General features: G+C 35.9%; 1 protein-coding gene across 2 annotated transcripts in view; it reads left to right on the top strand.

The window, feature by feature from the left end:
* The window catches only part of PALLD (palladin, cytoskeletal associated protein), a 179,428-nt gene that overhangs the window by 44,635 nt on the left and 115,382 nt on the right, over positions 1-19,411 (top strand). For both annotated transcript variants that reach the window (XM_062493687.1, XM_062493686.1), the window contains exons 2-7: positions 10,627-10,805; positions 13,140-13,206; positions 13,819-13,924; positions 14,879-14,953; positions 17,529-17,670; positions 19,206-19,229. In XM_062493687.1, the coding sequence (XP_062349671.1) occupies positions 10,627-10,805; positions 13,140-13,206; positions 13,819-13,924; positions 14,879-14,953; positions 17,529-17,670; positions 19,206-19,229 (593 nt within the window). The remainder of the gene's footprint in view (positions 1-10,626; positions 10,806-13,139; positions 13,207-13,818; positions 13,925-14,878; positions 14,954-17,528; positions 17,671-19,205; positions 19,230-19,411) is intronic.

Below are 19,411 nucleotides of genomic sequence, written 5' to 3'. Positions count from 1 at the left end.
ATGTTCCAGGCCCCAGAAGGAAGTTGTACAAAACCAGTCAATTTAATTACCTGTCAGAATGAAAGAAATTATTGCTCAGTGTCTGGCTTTTCATGCCCTAAAACTATAGGAGCTCCTGTGTAGTAGCTAGTTGGATGCAAAAAGTGCCTGTTTCAGGTGCTGGGGTTTTTCTTCTGTTCAGTGCTGAATTCTTCTATGTAATTTGTTTCATAGTTCTGTGACAATCCTCTGAAAGCATAAGACTCTCACAGGGTGGTAAATGAATGGCTTTATCTGGTAATCATTTAAACTTGAATTACATTTAAAAATTATTGAAAGCATCTACAATAATATTAAGCGCAGAACTGCAGAGCCAGCTATTATCAAATTTTTTATGACTATACTTGTTCATTCATCATTCACATTTATGAACTGTTCTGTCTTTGTGCTCTGACACATGGAAACAGCTTCCAGGTTTATTGGCATTGGAGGCAAGCTATTGCAGTGGAGATCAAAATGTAGAAGATATTTCAAAAGAAAAAAAAACCAACTTTCTGTGAAATTTGAAACCTAAAAATACAAAATGAGAAAGCTACGTGGAATGTTAAGGTTATAAACGAATGTAAGTTGATCTTTTACTCGACTTAATTCTTTCTGTCATTTCCTGCTCATATCGCCTACTGATAGGTAGTGTAAAGTCATCTGAAATACCGATAAATGTATCACAGAACTACTATGGGAGCATTTTTCTTCTGTATCTTTCTTCTGATTCTTTGCAGAATTGCAAAAGAATGCAGAGAATTGCATTTGTAGATATGTCAGAAGACCGAAGAATTTTCCCTTTCAATAAATTTTATTAATTTTGAAAATCGTAGACCAGATTATAACTTCTTAGAATCCACAGGTCTTAGTTCGTGATTTTTTTTTTTTTTTTTTTTTAAGTCTGAGACCAATGAAACCCAGAGAGGTTACAGATACTTTTACTATTGTATTTATGAAACAAACAATCATTTTCCAAAAGTAAATTATATCATTTGGGACTAATAACAAGTGGGAATTTGCAACTATTCAATTATGTTGTCATATCTTTTATTTAATAATATTGAAAAATATATATTATACTATACATTGTGTAGATAGGTAGATATATCTCTATCTATCTATCTATCTATCTATCTATCTATCTATCTATATTAAATTGTTGAGTTATTGCAAATTGGAGGTATTTCCAATGCAATATCTTCCCCCCCCCCCGATATTTGCAGGCTTTTATAATTAAATGTTGGTGTCTTATAGCTGAGGAGAACAAATTTCAGTGAAGGGAAGAGAATTTAGCCACCTGAAGTTGAAAGTATTTTGTTGTGACACAATATTGGCTTTGTTCTGAAGGAAATTTATTTCAGTTTCAACATGTAATGACAGCTTGAAAAAAAATTAAATATTGTCAAGCAGAGCCATCCAAGTTGTTGAGTGATTATGTTCATTATTGAAATAGAGAATTGTAATTAGAGTGAAGCAAAGAGTTCTTTTGACTCTTCATCTGTGCCAGAAAGTGCCGATTCTGAATTTTCAGGAGAGTAGCAGTTTTTGGTTATTCTGATTTATCCTTTCTCAGTGTAACTAACTTGGAAGACAGCAGAGTTATTTCTTAGGCACTCACAGAGAGGCTCTAGCTATGTTGGCCCAGACTGCACGGATCTCAGAAGCCCTGTTAGATTTATCCCAGATGTATGCTAAGTTGTAAGTGGTAGTAGTATGTATATGTGTGGCAGGAACTCAGGTTTAGTCAAATAGATTATATTTTCTTCAGAAAACATGTAGTTAAGATCAGGAATAAGTACTTTGTGTTTTGCTAATGGACAAAGACATGGAAAAAAAGAGAAATCTGTGGCAAACAGTAAAGATATATCAAAATAGGATGTGAGGTAAGGTTTAAGCTTTGAGCTTCAAAAATGGAAAACAAGTTATTCAGCATGCATTTCAGTGTTCTGTTATTTCAGAAGGTTGACTATAACATATACAATATTGTTTTAGAAGAAACTTCATTAAGATATATTTGTTCATTCTGGTTAGAGAAGTAAGCATACAGATTTTTGCTTTAATATTGACTGCTTTTTGGTCAGTAAAAGAAATATTATATCCCTGCTGTTCATGTTGAATAAAAACAGCTGCAGAGATGTCTTTGATCTGCATGATGAAACAGGATTACCTGAAATGTGGTATCTCATTTGGATACCCATTTATTCATTTGCAAAATCCCATTTGCACCAACCCCACAGTGCAGTCAACAACAGGAATAATTTCCCTGCTTTCTTTGCTTCATGGTGTAAATGTACCTATAAGACTTTGAAGCCAGATCAACAATGAAGTTGCTAGGTATTTTTTGTTGTTTTTATGTTAAGTATTTCTGTATCTTCCTTATAATCAGAGTTCTTTAAAAATTGTGAGCATATGCAGTTTTATAAAGTTACTCCTGCAAGAAATGAATAGAAAGTAGTGAACATTTCTTTAACTTCCTACACAGCTTATTATTACAGAAATGTATTTGAATTAGAAATCAATAAGTTTGGATTGCATGTAAGTCATACAGCAGGTACCTCTTTCCTACATGATACAGTATCTCTGGTTATGTACAGAAAAAATTAGCATTAAGCTTCTGAATTATAGACATGATGTGTAATTCAGTTTCATTCATTAAATATCTTTTTTTTTCCCCCTTTATATCCAGGTGTTTCATTACTGCTTCACAGCATGCATATCTTTCAACTTTTATAACACTTCAGGATTAACACAGAGACATGCAATTATAGCAATAAGATTTTACTAAAGTAGAATGTTTGTTTTATCAACTCATTCTTTAATTTTTCGTAGTACATAAACAAATTTTGATTAATGTAAAAAAAAGGTCAGTTCATTTACTTAAATTACTATTTGTGCTTCTCTTACACCAAGGCAACTACTTTTAAACTCCCAAAAGAACCCCAAAAACCAAGTGTGAATCTAAATATAGCTGTAAACATTCCTTTAAAAAGTAATTAATAAAAAATACCAATTTGTATTTCAGTTTATATTATAATGCTCACAGTAGTTTTGACTATGATGCTCCTTTAAAAATGTAACAGGAAGCTGAGAAAAACAGAGGGACTTGAGGAAACAAGAGGTAGTTGCCTCAGTTGGAAATTTATAGGGGTGAATTTCAGTACATTCTTAAGAAAAATATATTTTGTATTAAAAATTCTTATTGTGCCTAAGAGTAGTTTAGCAGTAGCACAGTTGAAATCAGCAGCATGTATTATACCACTGCCAGAGAAATGCAAAATAAAACGTGGTAACTGTTGAGGAAATAACTTAAAATTCACTTAATCCAAAAAGTAAAAGAAATGTTCTCTGAAAGGTTTGGTATATGGAAAGTAGTACAGTTAGAAATCTTTGATTTGCTCAGTGTTGTGTTCAATTTTCATACTTTCTAACACTGATTTTGTGTTTTCTTTTGTGAATATCTCTATCATTCAGGTAATTAAAGCTTCCATCAAAAATATTTTCTTTAAAACTTCAATACTGAAAAGCTACAAAGTGAGGCCAACAGCAGCAGAATCAAGGACAAGATACAATCATGAAAAAAATTAAGAATTTTTAAGCTGATTCTGTGATTTTAAGACAGAACAATTACTTTTTAATCAAGTCTGAGAATGCTGTCTTTCTTTTGTAAGTAGCTGTACACGTCTTTGTAAGGCTGTGCAACATTGCAGTACCCAGAGAGAATGACGTGAGCTACAGGCTGTAACTCTGAGCATCTTGTCCAAAGATATCAAAATCTCAAAATAACTTTCAGATTATTTCCCCAGCTGAAACAGAGTAGAATCCTTGTTCCATGGGTAAGGTGAACTGAAAGAGGCTTGGAAAACCTGCACAAGAATGTAGGGAAGAAATTTTCCCAATGACAGGAATAAGCTAAAACAATAGTCTTTGGAGTTTCTGCAGGTTGCAGTCAGTGACAGAGGCCATTGCTCACTGTTCTTGGAAGCTTTGTAGCCCATGGCTCAGCTGGTCTCATCTGTTACTTCTGTACCCCTCCACTTTGCATCCTTGCACAAAACGTGATGCAAAGCTTCTCTTCAGAGGAAGCAGAGTTAACCTGTAGGAAATGGCAGACTGAAATGTTGATACTAGTCTTGAAAATACAACGATTTTGGTATTCTCTTGCCATTTCTTTGGCGCTTTAGGAGGACAGTTTTTGTCTCCAAGTACCTAATTGTGAGGTTTACTCAGCTGGATGTGAAGTCGTCACTGAAATTTGTGACAGCTGGGAGAACACTGTGCAACATCTTAAGAATCAGTTAAATCAGTTAAATTAATGGTACACTGCTTATAATGTTACACACTTTTTATTATAAAATTGGCTTCTATGGTTTTCAGTATATAGAGATTTTTTAATTGCTTAAATGAAGGTTCAGGCAAAGCACCAGCATTTATATTCAGATAAGGTTTTTTAAAGGTTTACAGTATATAAATATTAAAATATGTATGTTGTTATTGGTAACTCCCTTATGAATTACCTATACAAATAATGAAATATCTATTGCACAAAAATTAGGCAGTATGTAGAGAATTATAAGTATCTGAATAATTTGATTCCTGCAGTGCACTCCAAATCTTTTATGACAAGGCTGATATTTTTTAAAAATCAGGTTACGTTCTTTAGGTAGTAATGTTTTATAGGCTGGGAGTGTTGGACTGCTTAGTTTCAATGGAGAGAAACAAAATAGGAGTTACTCAGTATTGTGATGGAAATGCTGACTCTGCCAGTATAAGGGGATGTCAGAGTATTTCATTTTGACTTTTCATGCTGGATGCACTTAACACCACTAAGGGTAAAATTACTTTTTAATTTACAACTTATCTCTCTGCACTTTCTGTAGTGGCCAGAGTTCCCTATTATAATTTCTCCCTAAGGCTATATCTTAAAGTTTCACTTCAGCTGCCATTTTAAATTAACTTTAAGAGTGTGCAGAGAGGAAAACCTCTCTATTCCTCAGTGACTCTCAAAAAACATAAGTTCCAGCAGGATTATGCATTAGAGAGAACCTCGAACTGTTTTTCTTAAGACCCTTGTGCTTACTTACTCAGTGTACTGTTCAACATTGTTTATATTTTGTTCAGGGTCATTAAAATCCCAGACACACATGCTCCTATGTATTACCATGCATGGAGGATTGTGAGGGCAAAAACAAAAGACGAGTGAGTAGAAAGGCATATTGTGTGACTTGCTACTTGATGTCAGTGTGCATGAGCTGCTGCTCACCTGGCATCTTACTGTCCTTTTTTGTTTGTTGTTCTGGTTTTGCTGCAGTGTAGCCAGTGGAAAAGCAAAGAGTGTTTGAAGCATGAAAAATGAGTACCTAATCATTGTTCCCCTGCTACCAAAATATCTCTTCCTTGTCTGTTGACTTTCCAGTCTAGTGATTGTTTCACTGTCTGCATTAAATATTTAATTGCTATAATTTTAATATACAGGTGATACAATGTAGGTGAAAACTAAACATAGTTGAAGAAGAAACAAGGCAAAGAGTGGAAATGCACACAAGAAGAGAAATGGTAGAGAGAGAATTAAGAGGAAAGTTGGAAAGAGCAGAAAAATTCAAGATGCAGAATGACTAATAAAATTGATTTCAATTACATAAAATGTATGGGGTTTTTTTGTTTCTTGTTTTTTTCTTTCTTTCTTTTTTTTTTTCTTTTTGGTCAGCCATTATCTGACATCTTACATCTTAGTTTCTGTTCATTTTCAAGGGGACAGTTCTCTACAAATTTGCATGGCCTGCAGGAATGTACCCATGGTGAAAGATGGAAGACTTATTCTGTGGACTGATATGTACACATATCTGCAAAGCCTTTTGTTGGTGTCTCTGCCTGTTTCATTTCTATTTGCACACTTAAAGCAATACTGAGAGCCTGCAACAAAGGGATAGGGAATTGAGTTGATGTTTTTACACTTGGTGTCCAGAAGTTGTGAAAGAGGTGTCTTTTCAAAACATTGGGCTCTACATAGAGAATTTTCTTTCTCTCAAAGCAACTGCCATGTGTTTGTTCTTCTGTGTTATTTTGGTTGTCTCTTGGGTTGGGTTGGGTTGGGTTGGGTTTGGTTTGGGGTCTTTTAACTCTCCAGAAGTATTGCTGCCTTCTTGCAGCTAGAAAGTAATCCTTTTATCCCCAAGGGGATCAGTAGGCTGGAAGAGACTGGACATGAGTTAATGCTGCCTTAGTTAGCATAAAACTGGAATTTTCTTGTAAGACTTGCTTTGTGGCTACTTTTCTGTGTCTAGCCATGACTCCTGGTTTCTTTGGCTCAGTTTCACTTTCATAGTGATTTGTTGCTTGCTTTAGTGATCTCTCTGCAGAAAGAGGGAATGCTTCAGGGATTTATCTTTGAGTCTTTTTCAGTCCTTAGGAGCAGAAAATTCTCTTCCATGATTATTCTGATTGTAATGCAGTAAGGCGATGGCACATATATATATATATATATATATATATATATATATATATATATAAGATGAAAAAGTGGAATTCAGTCTGTGTTTGGGGAGAAGAGTGCTTCACTTATATTTATTTGATGACCCTTTTTTGAATTCACAAACTCACTTGAACTGAACTGGCAACTGGCAAGTTATTGATGAATAAATATTTAAATTGATTCTTTTATTATTCACCTAATTTTGATGTAATCACCAAAAAAAAAGACAAGTAGTCCTCCTTTTTTAGCAACATGTACACAGAAAGGAAAAATACCATTAGAAAAGGTGAGTAAAACTAAGCCTCTTCCAATGTTCATCATTTCAAATACCTGTGCTCTTGCCAGTTGTGAAAGTGAATTCTTTCCACAATAAACAGTGGAGCCCCACACCAGGTGTGTTTCCCATGCATCAAACATTGCCTTAATGATAGCTGAGGTAATTTGGTATTGAATTGCTTACTTATGTGCTTTCCTCCTGGGCAGACAGTGTCTGAAGTAGCAGGTCAGGACTCGTTTTCGGTATGACACTGATGTGATGCAACAAGTCTTAATCCCAGCTAGTGCTGAGGAATAGCTCCCACTACTTGAGACTGACAGTGTGTATGCACAGTTCAAGGGACAATGTAGAACTTGTCCTCCTAAGAAGACAGTTTACTTATTAAATATTACCTGACAAAAATATATTAATGGATTTTTTTTATTGCAGGTTCCTATGCTTATGACATTTTCTTAAACATTTTGTGAACATGGAATTTAGGAAACAATAGAAAGCCATTCAGATTGCATGAAACTAAAATAGGATCTGTCTGAGAAAATAATTAAGCTCGGAGGAGAGGTTTTCCTTTGCAGGATGTTTCTGGAAAGGAAAGAAAAATAGAACAAATGGTTATGTGGGGCCTCATATTACAGGTTCTTGTCTGTGATTGTCTAGAAATTGAATTAACCTCTCCCTTGTGTGTATTGTTTAAAATGTAGCTTAGGAAAGGCTACACAGAGGTTAGGACTCTGAAGGTCTAATAATCAGAAATAGTAGCAGAGGTCCTCACACTGGTAGAAGGGACGACTTGTGACAAGATGAAAGGAGGGGAAGAAGGGTAAGAGAATTGTTAATTTTGGCAGTAGAGCTGACAGAATAGATTTGTCTCTAAGGCAAATAGTTGTAAAAGTAGGCCAAAGGAGTCTGCTGAGTAAATAAATGGAAGTTTGTTAGTTCTTTCCAAAACTGTTACTTTCTGTGTGCACTATGTAGGCAACAGAATACAGAGAAGGAACTTATTAGTATTTTAATTACTGAAGACAATTGCACATAGCTTTAATGCCACTACCAACTGAGGGTTAGGCCTTCAGGAATAACACATCTATTATTCATAAAAACACATTATATTATTAAGGGAAATTGTGTTATGTGTAAACCTGGTAGGTTTCTTAACTCGCATTATGAAATAAGCATGACATTTCAAGTTTAACAATGTAATATTTGCAGAAGGATGTTTTAAAGCTTTTTTTATTTATGTTAATAGCATGAAATTTGTAATTAAAAAGAACAATAAAAATGAGGCATTTCAATTATAAAGACTCCTCACTGATTGTTGTTTTATAGTATCTGTCATCCTGTAGTGCTGCATGCTTTTCCTAAATAGGTTGGAAGAGTTCTGTAACTCCTTGGGATTATTTTGGCTTTTGGGGGTAATGGGAAATCATCTGATAGAGGGAAAGAAGTTGTTTAATTGTGAGGTATTCCTGGGATGTAACTACAGAAATTCCCTCATCAAAACATAAAAATGAAATGAAAATTTTTTTTGTGGCAAATTTTAAGTATTTAAAACTTATTTTTAAAATTTTGGTCATCTTTTACTTTGCATTGACTATCCATAAATTTCTGAGCTTATATTTGTTAGTTTACAAAAAACAAACATACAAGAGTAGAAAACTAAATGCTTGGGGTAGGAAGATCCCTTTTGATGTTTGCTGTCAAGAATTGCTCATTTTGTCTTTATTCTTGTAGAACAAGATTTGAATATTGGGGTGGCAGAGGAAGAAGAGGGAAAGAGGGAAGGGAGAGGACATGGAAAAACACAGATTAGGATAATGGGGTGAGAAGAGGGGAAGAAAGAATGGTAAAGATCCGAGTGGGTTTGCAGGACTGGAATGGGAATAACAGCCGTGGCAAGGCTTGGCCAAAATTTATTTTCAGGATATAGGTGCAATTTGAGAACAGAAGGGTGGTTGGTCACGAGTGATTTTCCTTTAATGACTCTCCAATCTGCCTCCCCTCCCTGCAAAAATGCACAGCAGACACTATAAACCAAGGATTACCTACTTCTCATGCTTGCTGGGCTGCCAGAGATAGAGATAAATCAGGGCATAGCCGTGGGTAATAGGACTGTGGGATATAAAGGCATCAAACAGAAAAAAAGTTGGGAACAGGTACTTTCATGGCAATAGTATGGGCTGAGAACATAGAGTAGCTTGTTCTGGCAAATGTTTGATTTGCCTGATGTAAACAAAAATTATGCTGTGATTTTAGCTGCTTATAAATCACCCTAGATAAGTGTCTGTTTTGTCTGTACCTAAATCCAGCACTTTTGTTGGGGCATTCCTTTTTTGGTAGTGGAAGATGTATTACTCACATGCATAAAAATCCACTAGGAAACCAGTTTATATTCTATCTAAAGCAAAAGTAAACCTATTTAAAGCTTACCAATATGGAGCCTGTGCCATGGGATTATGTTAGGCTGACTGGGCAAGATGGACAAAAATCACAGAATCACAGAATAGGTCAGGTTGGAAAGGGACCACAGTGGGTCATCTGACCCAGCCTCCAGGCTCAAGCAAAACACATGGCACAGGATTGCATCCAGACAGTTCTTGAGTATCTCCCAGTGTGGGAGACTCCACACCCTTTCCATCCAGTTTTTTCTGATGCTCAGTCATCTGCACATTAAAGAAGTTTTTCCAAATATTCTGGTGGATCTTTCTGTGAATGAGTTGCCTCTTGTCCTATTGCTTGACGCCACTGAGCAGAACCTGGATCCATCCTTTTGATACCCTCCCTTCAGATACTTATATACATTCATGAGATCCTGTCTCAGTTGTCTCTTCTCAAAGCTGACTAGGCCCAGCTCCTATTTTTATATGAGAGATGCTCCAGCCCCTTAATTGTCTTTGTTGCCCTCTCAACAGGAGCTCTAGAAGCTCCATGTCTCTCCTGTCCTGAGGAGCCCAGAACTGCACACAGCACTCCATGTGAGGCCTCACTGGTGCTGAGCAGAAGAGCAGGATCACCTCCCTCGACCTGCTGGAATGCTCTTCCTAATGCACCCCAGGTCACCATTGGCCTCTTGGCCACAAGGTCACACTGCTGGCTCATGGACAGCTCGGTGTCCACCAGGATCCCCAGGTCCTTCTCCACAAGCTGCTTCCCAGCAGCTCAGCCCCAGCCTGTCTGGTGCCCGGGGTTATTCCCTCCCCAGATGCAGGACCCTGCAGTTGCCTTTGCTGACTTTCACCTGGTTCCTCCCTGCCCAGCTCTCCAACCTGCCCAGGTCCCTCTGAAGGGCTGCACAGCAGTTTGGGTTATTGGCCACTCCTCCCAGCTCTGTGTCATCACTCAACTTGCTGAGGGGGCACCTTCTCATCCAGCCAAGCTCTTGATGAATAATACTAGGCCAAATATCGACCTTTGGGGGACACCCCTAGTGACAGGCCTCCAACTAAACCATGTGCCAAATTCAGTTCTTTTGTGTGCAGAATCAGTGGGGTTTAGGTAGATGGGAATGATAAATTGTATTGAAATGGATTAATGTATGGTCAAAACAAGCCAATACACAAGTAATGTAGGAAAAACTCGTTTACCAAAACCAGGACAGGAGATAGTTTTAAAATGTAGGTGTGTTGTGTACAATTTTCTTAGTATTCAGAAATGTCTCCCTACCTTTTAAATGAAGTTTATTCTAGCAAGTTATTTCTTTTTGAAATACTTTCCTTTGTTAAACACTTCAAAGCACCATGTGCTGATTTCAGTAGCAATTTAGATTTTTGCAGCAGAGTGTAATGTCTTCTTGTGTGTGATGAGCCTGAACCAATCCTTTATATTCTTTTTTTTCTTCGTCTTTCTAAATGTGTGTGGGCTGCAGATGGTTCTGTGAAGGAAAAGAACTCCAGAATTCCCCTGACATTCAGATCCATTCTGAAAGTGGAGGACTTCATTCACTAATTATAGTAGAAGCCTTTGAAGACGACACTGGACGCTATACTTGTCTGGCTTCAAATTCTTTTGGTTCAGATAGCACATCAGCTGAAATATTCATTGAAGGTAAGAGATAAAATACTTGATGCATATAAGAAAAGATAACTAAGCTGAATTTTACTTTTGGTTCTTTATCTTAACATTCTATTCAATATGGTGGTATTTTTATGGTATTCCTTTGCTTTTCTTTAACACAACACATTTTAAGCATCACGTCATATTAATTCAGATATTTCAAGGAATGTATCAGGAATCACTGAGGAGATTGCTATTTATTTAGGGTAGAAAAGAGATAAAGAATGAAACAGAAGGAGCCAACAAAAACTTTGGCATATCATTAGTTTTTAAGCAGTACCTCTGTAAATCACTAGTTAAAGATTTGACTAGTGATAGCAATAATGATTTTCCTGACAGCAGTAATCCCCATCTCAGTTTTGAACTGGCTCCCTGTGCAAATAAACGTGGCTGCCCCAAATGAGTCTTCTTTAGTCATGTGTAAATGTACTATAATCCATTATCTTTTATGTGCTGATTTTAAGTCAGATTTAATTCAGTCATACTGGTTTTGTACAGAAACAGCTGCTAGTTTTTGTTAAAATATTTCCTGACTGCAAAATTAGTTATAGTTCAAATATTATTTTCTCTGAGAAAAGTTAATGACCACGAGTAAGTTTATTAAGTTATTATTTAGCAGGGAACTGTATTTCAGGCAAAATTATCTCAACTGAAAACTGGTTTTTAATTTTAATTCATACATCTCCCAAAAAACTGGGTACTATATATATTTTACCAGTTTTGTAACTCATTAAAATTAATTTAAATGGTCACTTGAAAGCATAAAATAAATTAACGTAAGAAATAGTCATAAGAAATCTGAATAATGACACACCAAAATTATTAAATAGCTTTTGATTAACAAAACAAAAAACATATCGCTGTTAATTAGCTAAATCATGTCATATGTGCCTTTATAGGATTTCTTTCATTATGCTCTTTGTTCTCAGAACTTTTTAATACCCCATTGGGATTAAATAGCAAAATTCTCAAGGCTTTTCTGAAGCTCACATAGTCTAGTAGGAGTTTTCTATACAGAAGTAATCATGATTTCAGAAATAGTAGTACAAATACATATTGCTATGTGAAGTTATAAGGACAGAAGCAACAGCAAAAGAAGAAACGGCTAGGTAGAGAGATGCTGTGAATAAAACAATTTGTTCTTTGACATCTGCCAGTCTTGCTATATGGAAGTCCTATCTTGAAGTTTTATAACATGTTATAAAACATGTTTCAAACATTTATAAATGTTTGAAAGAGACTTGTACAAGTCATTAGGCTCATCCCCTGTCATTTTTAAGGGAAACAGGTTGACACACAAGCATTGCTTTGTACATTAATAGACATGATGACCCTGATGCATCATACTTTCTTTTGTGCAGCAGGTCCAGCTATGCAAGACCTGGTTGTTCTCTGTTCTTAAGAAATCCTTTCATATAGACCCACTTTGATGACTGGGCATTTGCTTCTCTCTTCTCATCAGTTCTGTGCTACTTACTGCTTTGATTTTTTTTTTTAATAGCATAAACTTTGTAAATCAATGGGGTACTTTGGTATTTTAGTCCCAGCATTGTTTCATTGGAATCTGTCTATGCTATACTATGCATATTCATTAGGAAGTGCTTATGGTTTATATTAAACATACAGCTATCCATATATATGCAGAAATTCCTTGAGGAGTAATATGGACTGCATAAATGTCTAGAATGAATGTATGAAGTGTCTAGTGTTAGGAAAAATTAGGACAAAGGGAATAAATGCATTCATATTTTTTTCTTTAAGTAAGCTCAGGGTATTGCCAAACACATACATTATATCAAGACTTCCACTGGCAAGAAATAGCAGTACATAAATGTTATGTGTAGGTTAATGTAAATGGTCTGAAATATGGACATCATGGGCAGCAAGTTTAGTCTGAAAATGTCTTGGTATACTGAGTTGCTCTTACTTAAGTTTGAAGATTTGTTATCTGTGTATAAGCCATATGTTTGCTTAAGCTTCAAATTCAAAATTTAAGTAAATAAAATTATACATTTCACATACAGCAGTAGTGCTCAGCATTTTTTTTTCTGTCTTGTCCATATTTGTTTCAATATGAAGGGAGACAGGAGGAGCCCAGGGGAAAGCCCTGTGCCTCTAAGTCGGCATGGTTATGATTTCTGTAACTGTCTAAAGTACATAGTTACAATCTTTATCAGAAAAAAAAAACAAACTGCCATAGTTTGTTACAGGGAGTTCTCAATTCTTGAAGTGAATGCAAAAGTATCATAGTTTTTTTCTTTGGAATTTAAACACAAAATAAATCAATAAGAGATACGAGATTATTGAAAAAACTTTCTTTTCCAGGTGCCAGTTCTACAGATTCAGAGAGTGAAAGCTTAATTTTCAAATTAAAATCTGGAGCTATGCCACAGTAAGTGTGTAAAGCAGTAGCAATATTGTGTTAAGCAGTACCAATATTGTGTAAATGTTCTTAATAAGGGATACTGGAAAATCTTGGATAGTTTCACAATCTGAATAAGCATCTGGGGTAGAGTTGTGTGTGTTTTGTCTTTTCTATTTCTCTCATGTGATATAAATGTGTAGTATTATAACTGTAAATTGTATTAATTTGCTTGTTCTGTCAGAGAAAGCTGGCCTTACCCTGACAACATATTTGTTGATACCAACTTTTCATATTCAGAAGTAAGTACAAGTTAGCCAAGTTTTCATTTGTAGTCACCCAATCCAGTGCCTCCAAAGAAATATTTGTACTCCAAAGAGGACTACATTTAAAGAAGCAAAATACATTTTTGTTTCATCTTAAATCAGTACTTTTTATTGTGTGAGGAAGTATAACTTAGTCAAAGGTTGTGTTCTACTCAAACTTCATCTGTCCATCTTGATCTTCATCATTCATATTGATCTTTTCAGTTGATAATGACATATTTAAATATATAGAAAGTACAAGGTGGCTTACATACTAAAAACGAACACATTCTCATTTCAGATCCTATAAAGCACTTCCTGGCTTTTTATTTTTCAGGGCCCAAAAGAAAACCACTTCTGTTTCCTTGACAATAGGATCTTCTACACCAAAATTGGGAGTGACCACAGCTGTGATTCAGCCTATCTCTGTGCCCAGTCAGCAGGTATTTTTAGACACCAATTTTTAAATCAGTAAAAATATTTCAAATTTTCTTCCAAGATTCCAACTCCTGAAAAACTGTGTCATTTTGAGCATTTATACTGTTAAACTATAAAATTCTATTACTATATTAATAATTATAATTTTAAAAAATTAATAATTTATCCACTGAATGGGACATAAAAGTAAATATACATATGGATTCTTACACAATGTGTATCAACACAGTATTTGAGCAGCAGACAGATCTGGTGATGATGAAAATTACAGAGTTTATCACTTAGAAGTGACTTGTTCTAGTCCCAGAATAATGTACTACAAATGAATGCCTGCTATATTTTTTTAGGAAAAGTTTAAAATTTTGTTACTAATTTTAATATGTCATTTCTTTGGGCCTTTTAGAGGAAAATAAATTTTACTATCTAGATGTTACATATAGAAAATCATTGTTTATTAATTTGTACTAGGTCTTTAATGCTACTGTGGCTGACTTAAGAGTTTACCTATAAATCATAAAATACAAACAAAATTAAAATCTCTTTTAGCCTGTATATGGTAATTTCTTTTCCCTTCCTTAGGCTAACCTTGATAAGCTTTTAGATACCTGGATTTATTTATCGCTGGGTTAGTGAAGAGATACAGCAGCAGGAGAAGCAAAAATGCTTCAATGCAAAGGATTTACTTGAATCTGTTAACAGGAGTCAAATTCTAAAAATATTTTTAGGCAAAGAAAATTGGATATAAAATTTTCATTAAAAGTATAGAAGTCTTCAAAGCTTGCATTTTGATTTCAGTAGTATAACAGATGTGAAATAGTGATGTCTCCCAAGTATGGTAGAAAGAGAACACCATAATAAGACTGCACATGTGATAGTTTGCATTTTTGCATATACGTGGGGGCCATATCATTGAAACTAATATTCTTTCCATTTTATAGCATTGTTGCATTGCTTTGCAGATTCAAAGCCCAACTTCATACCTGCACCATCTGGATGGACCCAAGCCTATCTATTCTGCGCCTACTTTTACGAAGGTATGTTTTATCCATCATGATTTTTGTATCATACTCTTACGGTCCAAAAGCAAATACGAAAATAATATATCCTAATGCAGGAAGGTTTGATCTTGTTCAAACTTTTCAGTGTCAATGACTTCCTAAGAAAATACTTTTCCACCTCAACAAAGAAGTTCTTATGCATTCTACTAGTGTATTTAAATGAATATTCTGTATGAGTTTGTCTTCTGCCCGTGAATGTTCTTCATTGATAAATCTTTGTAAAGTATAGCAAGGAAAGCAGCAATTACATACAATAGTCATGACAAAGCCTCGTTCACAATAATTTATCTACGGATAAGAAAAAATAGCACAGGCTTTTCAACTCTTTTTTTAGGAAAAAAAAAAAAGAAGGTAAAAATCATAGAACCCCCTAGGTTGAAAAAGACTTTTAAGATCATCAAGCCCAACCATTAACCATGCAAGACCAAGCCCACTGCTAAACCATGTTGATAAGTGCCACATCTACATGGCTTTTAAATACCTCCATGGATGGTGACTCAACCACTTCCCTGGGCAGCCACTACTTGGCAACTCTTTCTCTGAAAACAATTTTCCCAATATCCAATCTAAACCCCCCTTGTGCCCCAAGGCCAATTCCTTGTGAGAAGACTCCAACCCCCACTTCATTACAAATTCCTTTCAGGTAGTTGTAGAGACTAACACCATCCCCCCAAGCCTCCGTTTCTCATGATTAAACAACCCCAGTTCTCTGAGCTGTACCTCATAGGATTTGTGCTCTAAAACCTTTTATAGCTTTGTTGCTCTTCTTTGGACATGCTCCAGCATGTCAATGTTTTTCCTGAGGGGGCCAAAACTGAGCACAGGATTCGAGGTGCAGCCTCACCAGCGCTGAGTACAAGAGCCAGTCCTTTCTCTAGTTCTGCTGATCATACTTTTTAAAAGAGAAGTTTCTATTCAGAAAATTCTATTCAGTATTTCTTAGGTAACTACTTAAGTCAATATTTATCTTCATGTTCATCCCAAATCAAACTTAAGAACTGGGAATTAGGTAGCTGCAAAGAGAAGGATGGCATGTTCCCTGGTCTATAAAATAAAACTATGATTGAAAATATTATTTCATTGTGCCTCAAACAATGATTTCCATAGTCGTAATTGTTATTTAATCATTACTTTTTGAAGCCAAAATGAAGTATTTCTGGTTAATACTTCAGGAAAACATTTGATTAAAAATTAATATGGAACAGCAAATAGTTTTGCCTAGAGATAAGAGTAAGGGTAAGCCCTGCTCTCTACACCTATCTAGCTTGGCTCCATCATATTCCTGTCTCATGTCAAGAAAGGTCTCATTCTGTCCCTCATAATTCTGCACCCACATTGCAGGTGTCACAGGAGGGTGAATTGTGGAGGTGCAAGAGATTAGAGAATGTGGTTACTGCAAGGTTGGGAGCCAGGCAATTTCCAAGTAAGAGTGGGGAACATAAGTCCATCTCCCATCCAGAAACTACCAAAGCAACCATAACTGTGCTGTTTCTTCCTAATGCTCATATCTCTTGTCCCCAAAATTCATTATTAACTTGCTTAAGACAGCTGAGACCTACCAAACAACAACAACAAAATCCTAATTACAGAGGAAACAAACCAGATATGAACAATGAAATATATACTTAATCCAGCTTCCTCACATAAATTTCTCTCCATACAAAATTCTGGGAGCAGCTCAAAGATTTTTAGGTTTCCTTTAACATTTCCATTAACAAAATTTTATGTATTTGATTAACTGGAGATCTATGAATAAAAACTAGGAATATCTCTGAGCTTAGACCTATCTTCAAGTGCTTTGCTGCATTAAGGTCTAAAACTTAGTCAATAAATTGCAAAGGAAATGAGACAGCCACTGCAGCGTAAAAATGACTCTTTGGTTTATAATCTTAAGATAGATAACAAAGGTAAAAATGGTGTCTATCACCTATCAGTTCTGTTAGTTAAAATATTGTGTTTCCCTCTCACTGCAGCTCTTCACTAAAGATCTAGATTTTCTGGAATTTTTCCAATGTACAAGGATTTATTACAGCCAGAATGCTGTCTCAGAAGCTACCCATAGTTAATATAAATTAATATATCCTAATCATATTGGTGTCATCTAATTTTGTTTGGTTTGTTATATAGAGCTCAGATGAAAAGCAGGTCAGCTTTCAGAAAAAGTTCTAGAGCTGGACCCAAAAGCAACTCAGCTACTCTCTCAGGATTAAGTCAGTCAATGTGTAGTTAGTTCCAGAATTTTCATTTCAGCTTGTGAAAGAAGAATAAAAACAGAAAGCTCAAACTGCAGCGATCTGCTAGTATTAATTTGAGGAATTAAATACTTCTGCACTTCCTCCATCTTTGGTCTTTTAAAAAATTTATTCATAAATAACCTATTCAATATTTTTTAACTATATAGATGAAATTAAGTTCAATTAGAATGAAAGAAAATGTCTATTGCAAAAATTTGATGACACAATACAATGAAGTTGAATTACCTAGGGAAGAAAAGACTGTTTTTAAGAATGTAGTGCTTCTGGTTTATTTCAATTGTGATTTTATATTTCAGGAGCTACAAAATGCCACAGCATCTGAAGGACAAGTCGTGGTATTGGAATGCAGGGTCAGAGGACCCCCTCCCATTCATGTTAAGTGGTTTCGACAAGGCACTGAAATTCAAGATTCTCCAGACTTCAGAATTCTCCAAAAAAGTAAGGCAATGTCATGGTTTAACTTCAGCCAGCAGTTGAGGACCACACAGATCCTCATTCACTCAGTGTGCTGGGGAAGTGAATTGGAAAAGTAAGAATGAGAAAACTCATGGGTTGAGATAAAATTTAACAGGGAAAGCAAAACAAGGAATCTTTTCACCCCTTCCCGTGGGCAGGCAGGTGTTTAGCCATTCTGAGGAAAGAAAGGTTCCAAGGTAAGTTGCTTGGGAAGACAAATGCCCTAACTCTGAATGTTACCTCTCCTCCTTCTTCACCCACATCTATGTGATGAGCATGATGTCATATGGTATGGGATATCACTTTGATCAGTGCAGTTTGTTTGTCCTGGCTGTGTTCCCTCCCAATTCTTTGTGCATCCCCAGCCTCCTCACTATCAGCAAGATACAAGTAGCAGAAAAGGACTTTATAAAAAAGTCTCTGCATTAACAACACTATTTTAAGCACAAATCTTAAACACAGCCCAACACCAGCTATTGTGGAGAAAATTAACTCTATCTCTCTTAAAACCAGGACATTTTCCACCCCCTTCTTTCATTTATGTCATGCTCAGGTCCTACACTAGCCAAGAGATCCTCGTGAACCACCCCTTCTCATCCTTTGGTCCAATACACAGATATTATTCCCTTAGTCTATGCATCATCCTGTAAAATTTCACAGAACCTACTCTGAGTTCAGTTAGTCCGTGTCTTTGGGCTCCATCTGTTATGATGACACTCAGGACAGGAGAGGTGGTGTGTTGCATGGACTTACTGAGCACCAAAGGCCAGACCACGCCAGGTCATTGCCCTTGCACTGCTTCTTGTGAGGGGTTCTGCTCGATTGTTTCATGTTGTCCTTATTATAGTAATTCCTATAACATGCAACTCAAATCACAGGTTACAACAACTTAAAGGTTTTGCCACCACAATCTTCACCCATAGTCCCACTGGACCCTAGCATTGGGTTTAACATTGCAGTTAAGTCCTCTCCTTGTTTCTAGCCTGGCTAGCAACAAGAGGATCTGGCTGTCTTCACCTCAGTCAACTCCAGATGTACTGGACACCACTCGAAGTGAAAACCAATTTGGCCTGCATTCTGCTGCCTAAGGGATTGAGAAAAATACATTAGTGATGCCAGTTGTGGCATCCCACTTCACTGCCTTTGACTCCAGTTCATACTGAAGTTCTAGCACATCTGGTACAGCTGCACTCAACAAAAACCAGCTCAGGGAATAATCTGAAGTGGTTGCTTTTAATGCAGGATGGAAAAAGATCATGAAATTAGTCTGTCAGGATTCAGTTTTGGACAGAGTCCTTTCCTCTTCCCATTTCAGTCCTAATGGCTAAAAGTAATAATTCAACTTCTGCTACTGACAAACAATTTCAATCTTGTTGATTTTGTAATGTTTGCACAGGTTCTCTACATATTTACAGTATTTCAGTATAATGTGTTCATTCAGTACACTGATGCTTATTAATGTAATCTCTAATATAATTTTTCTTGTTTATTTTCTCTCCTTATGATGTGATATGCAGAGCCACGATCTACAACTGAACCTGGTAAGAATCATATGAAAAAATAATCTCTTGATTCACTAGCTCTTTGAGTTTGTACTGAAGCCATAAATAGAAAAGTGTTTCTGCTGAACATTGGTAAATTGAAACCCCCTTAAAGACAATGCTGCTTTATCACACCTCCCAAACTGTACTCTGTCCTTTACATCAATTCCTTTATTAGTTAA

This window comes from Cinclus cinclus, chromosome 5 (genome assembly GCF_963662255.1).
Source record: "Cinclus cinclus chromosome 5, bCinCin1.1, whole genome shotgun sequence".
In the NCBI taxonomy this organism is placed as follows: Eukaryota; Metazoa; Chordata; class Aves; order Passeriformes; family Cinclidae; genus Cinclus; species Cinclus cinclus.
The sequence above is the reverse complement of the archived record's forward strand: the minus strand, read 5'-3'. Positions and strand labels throughout refer to the sequence as shown.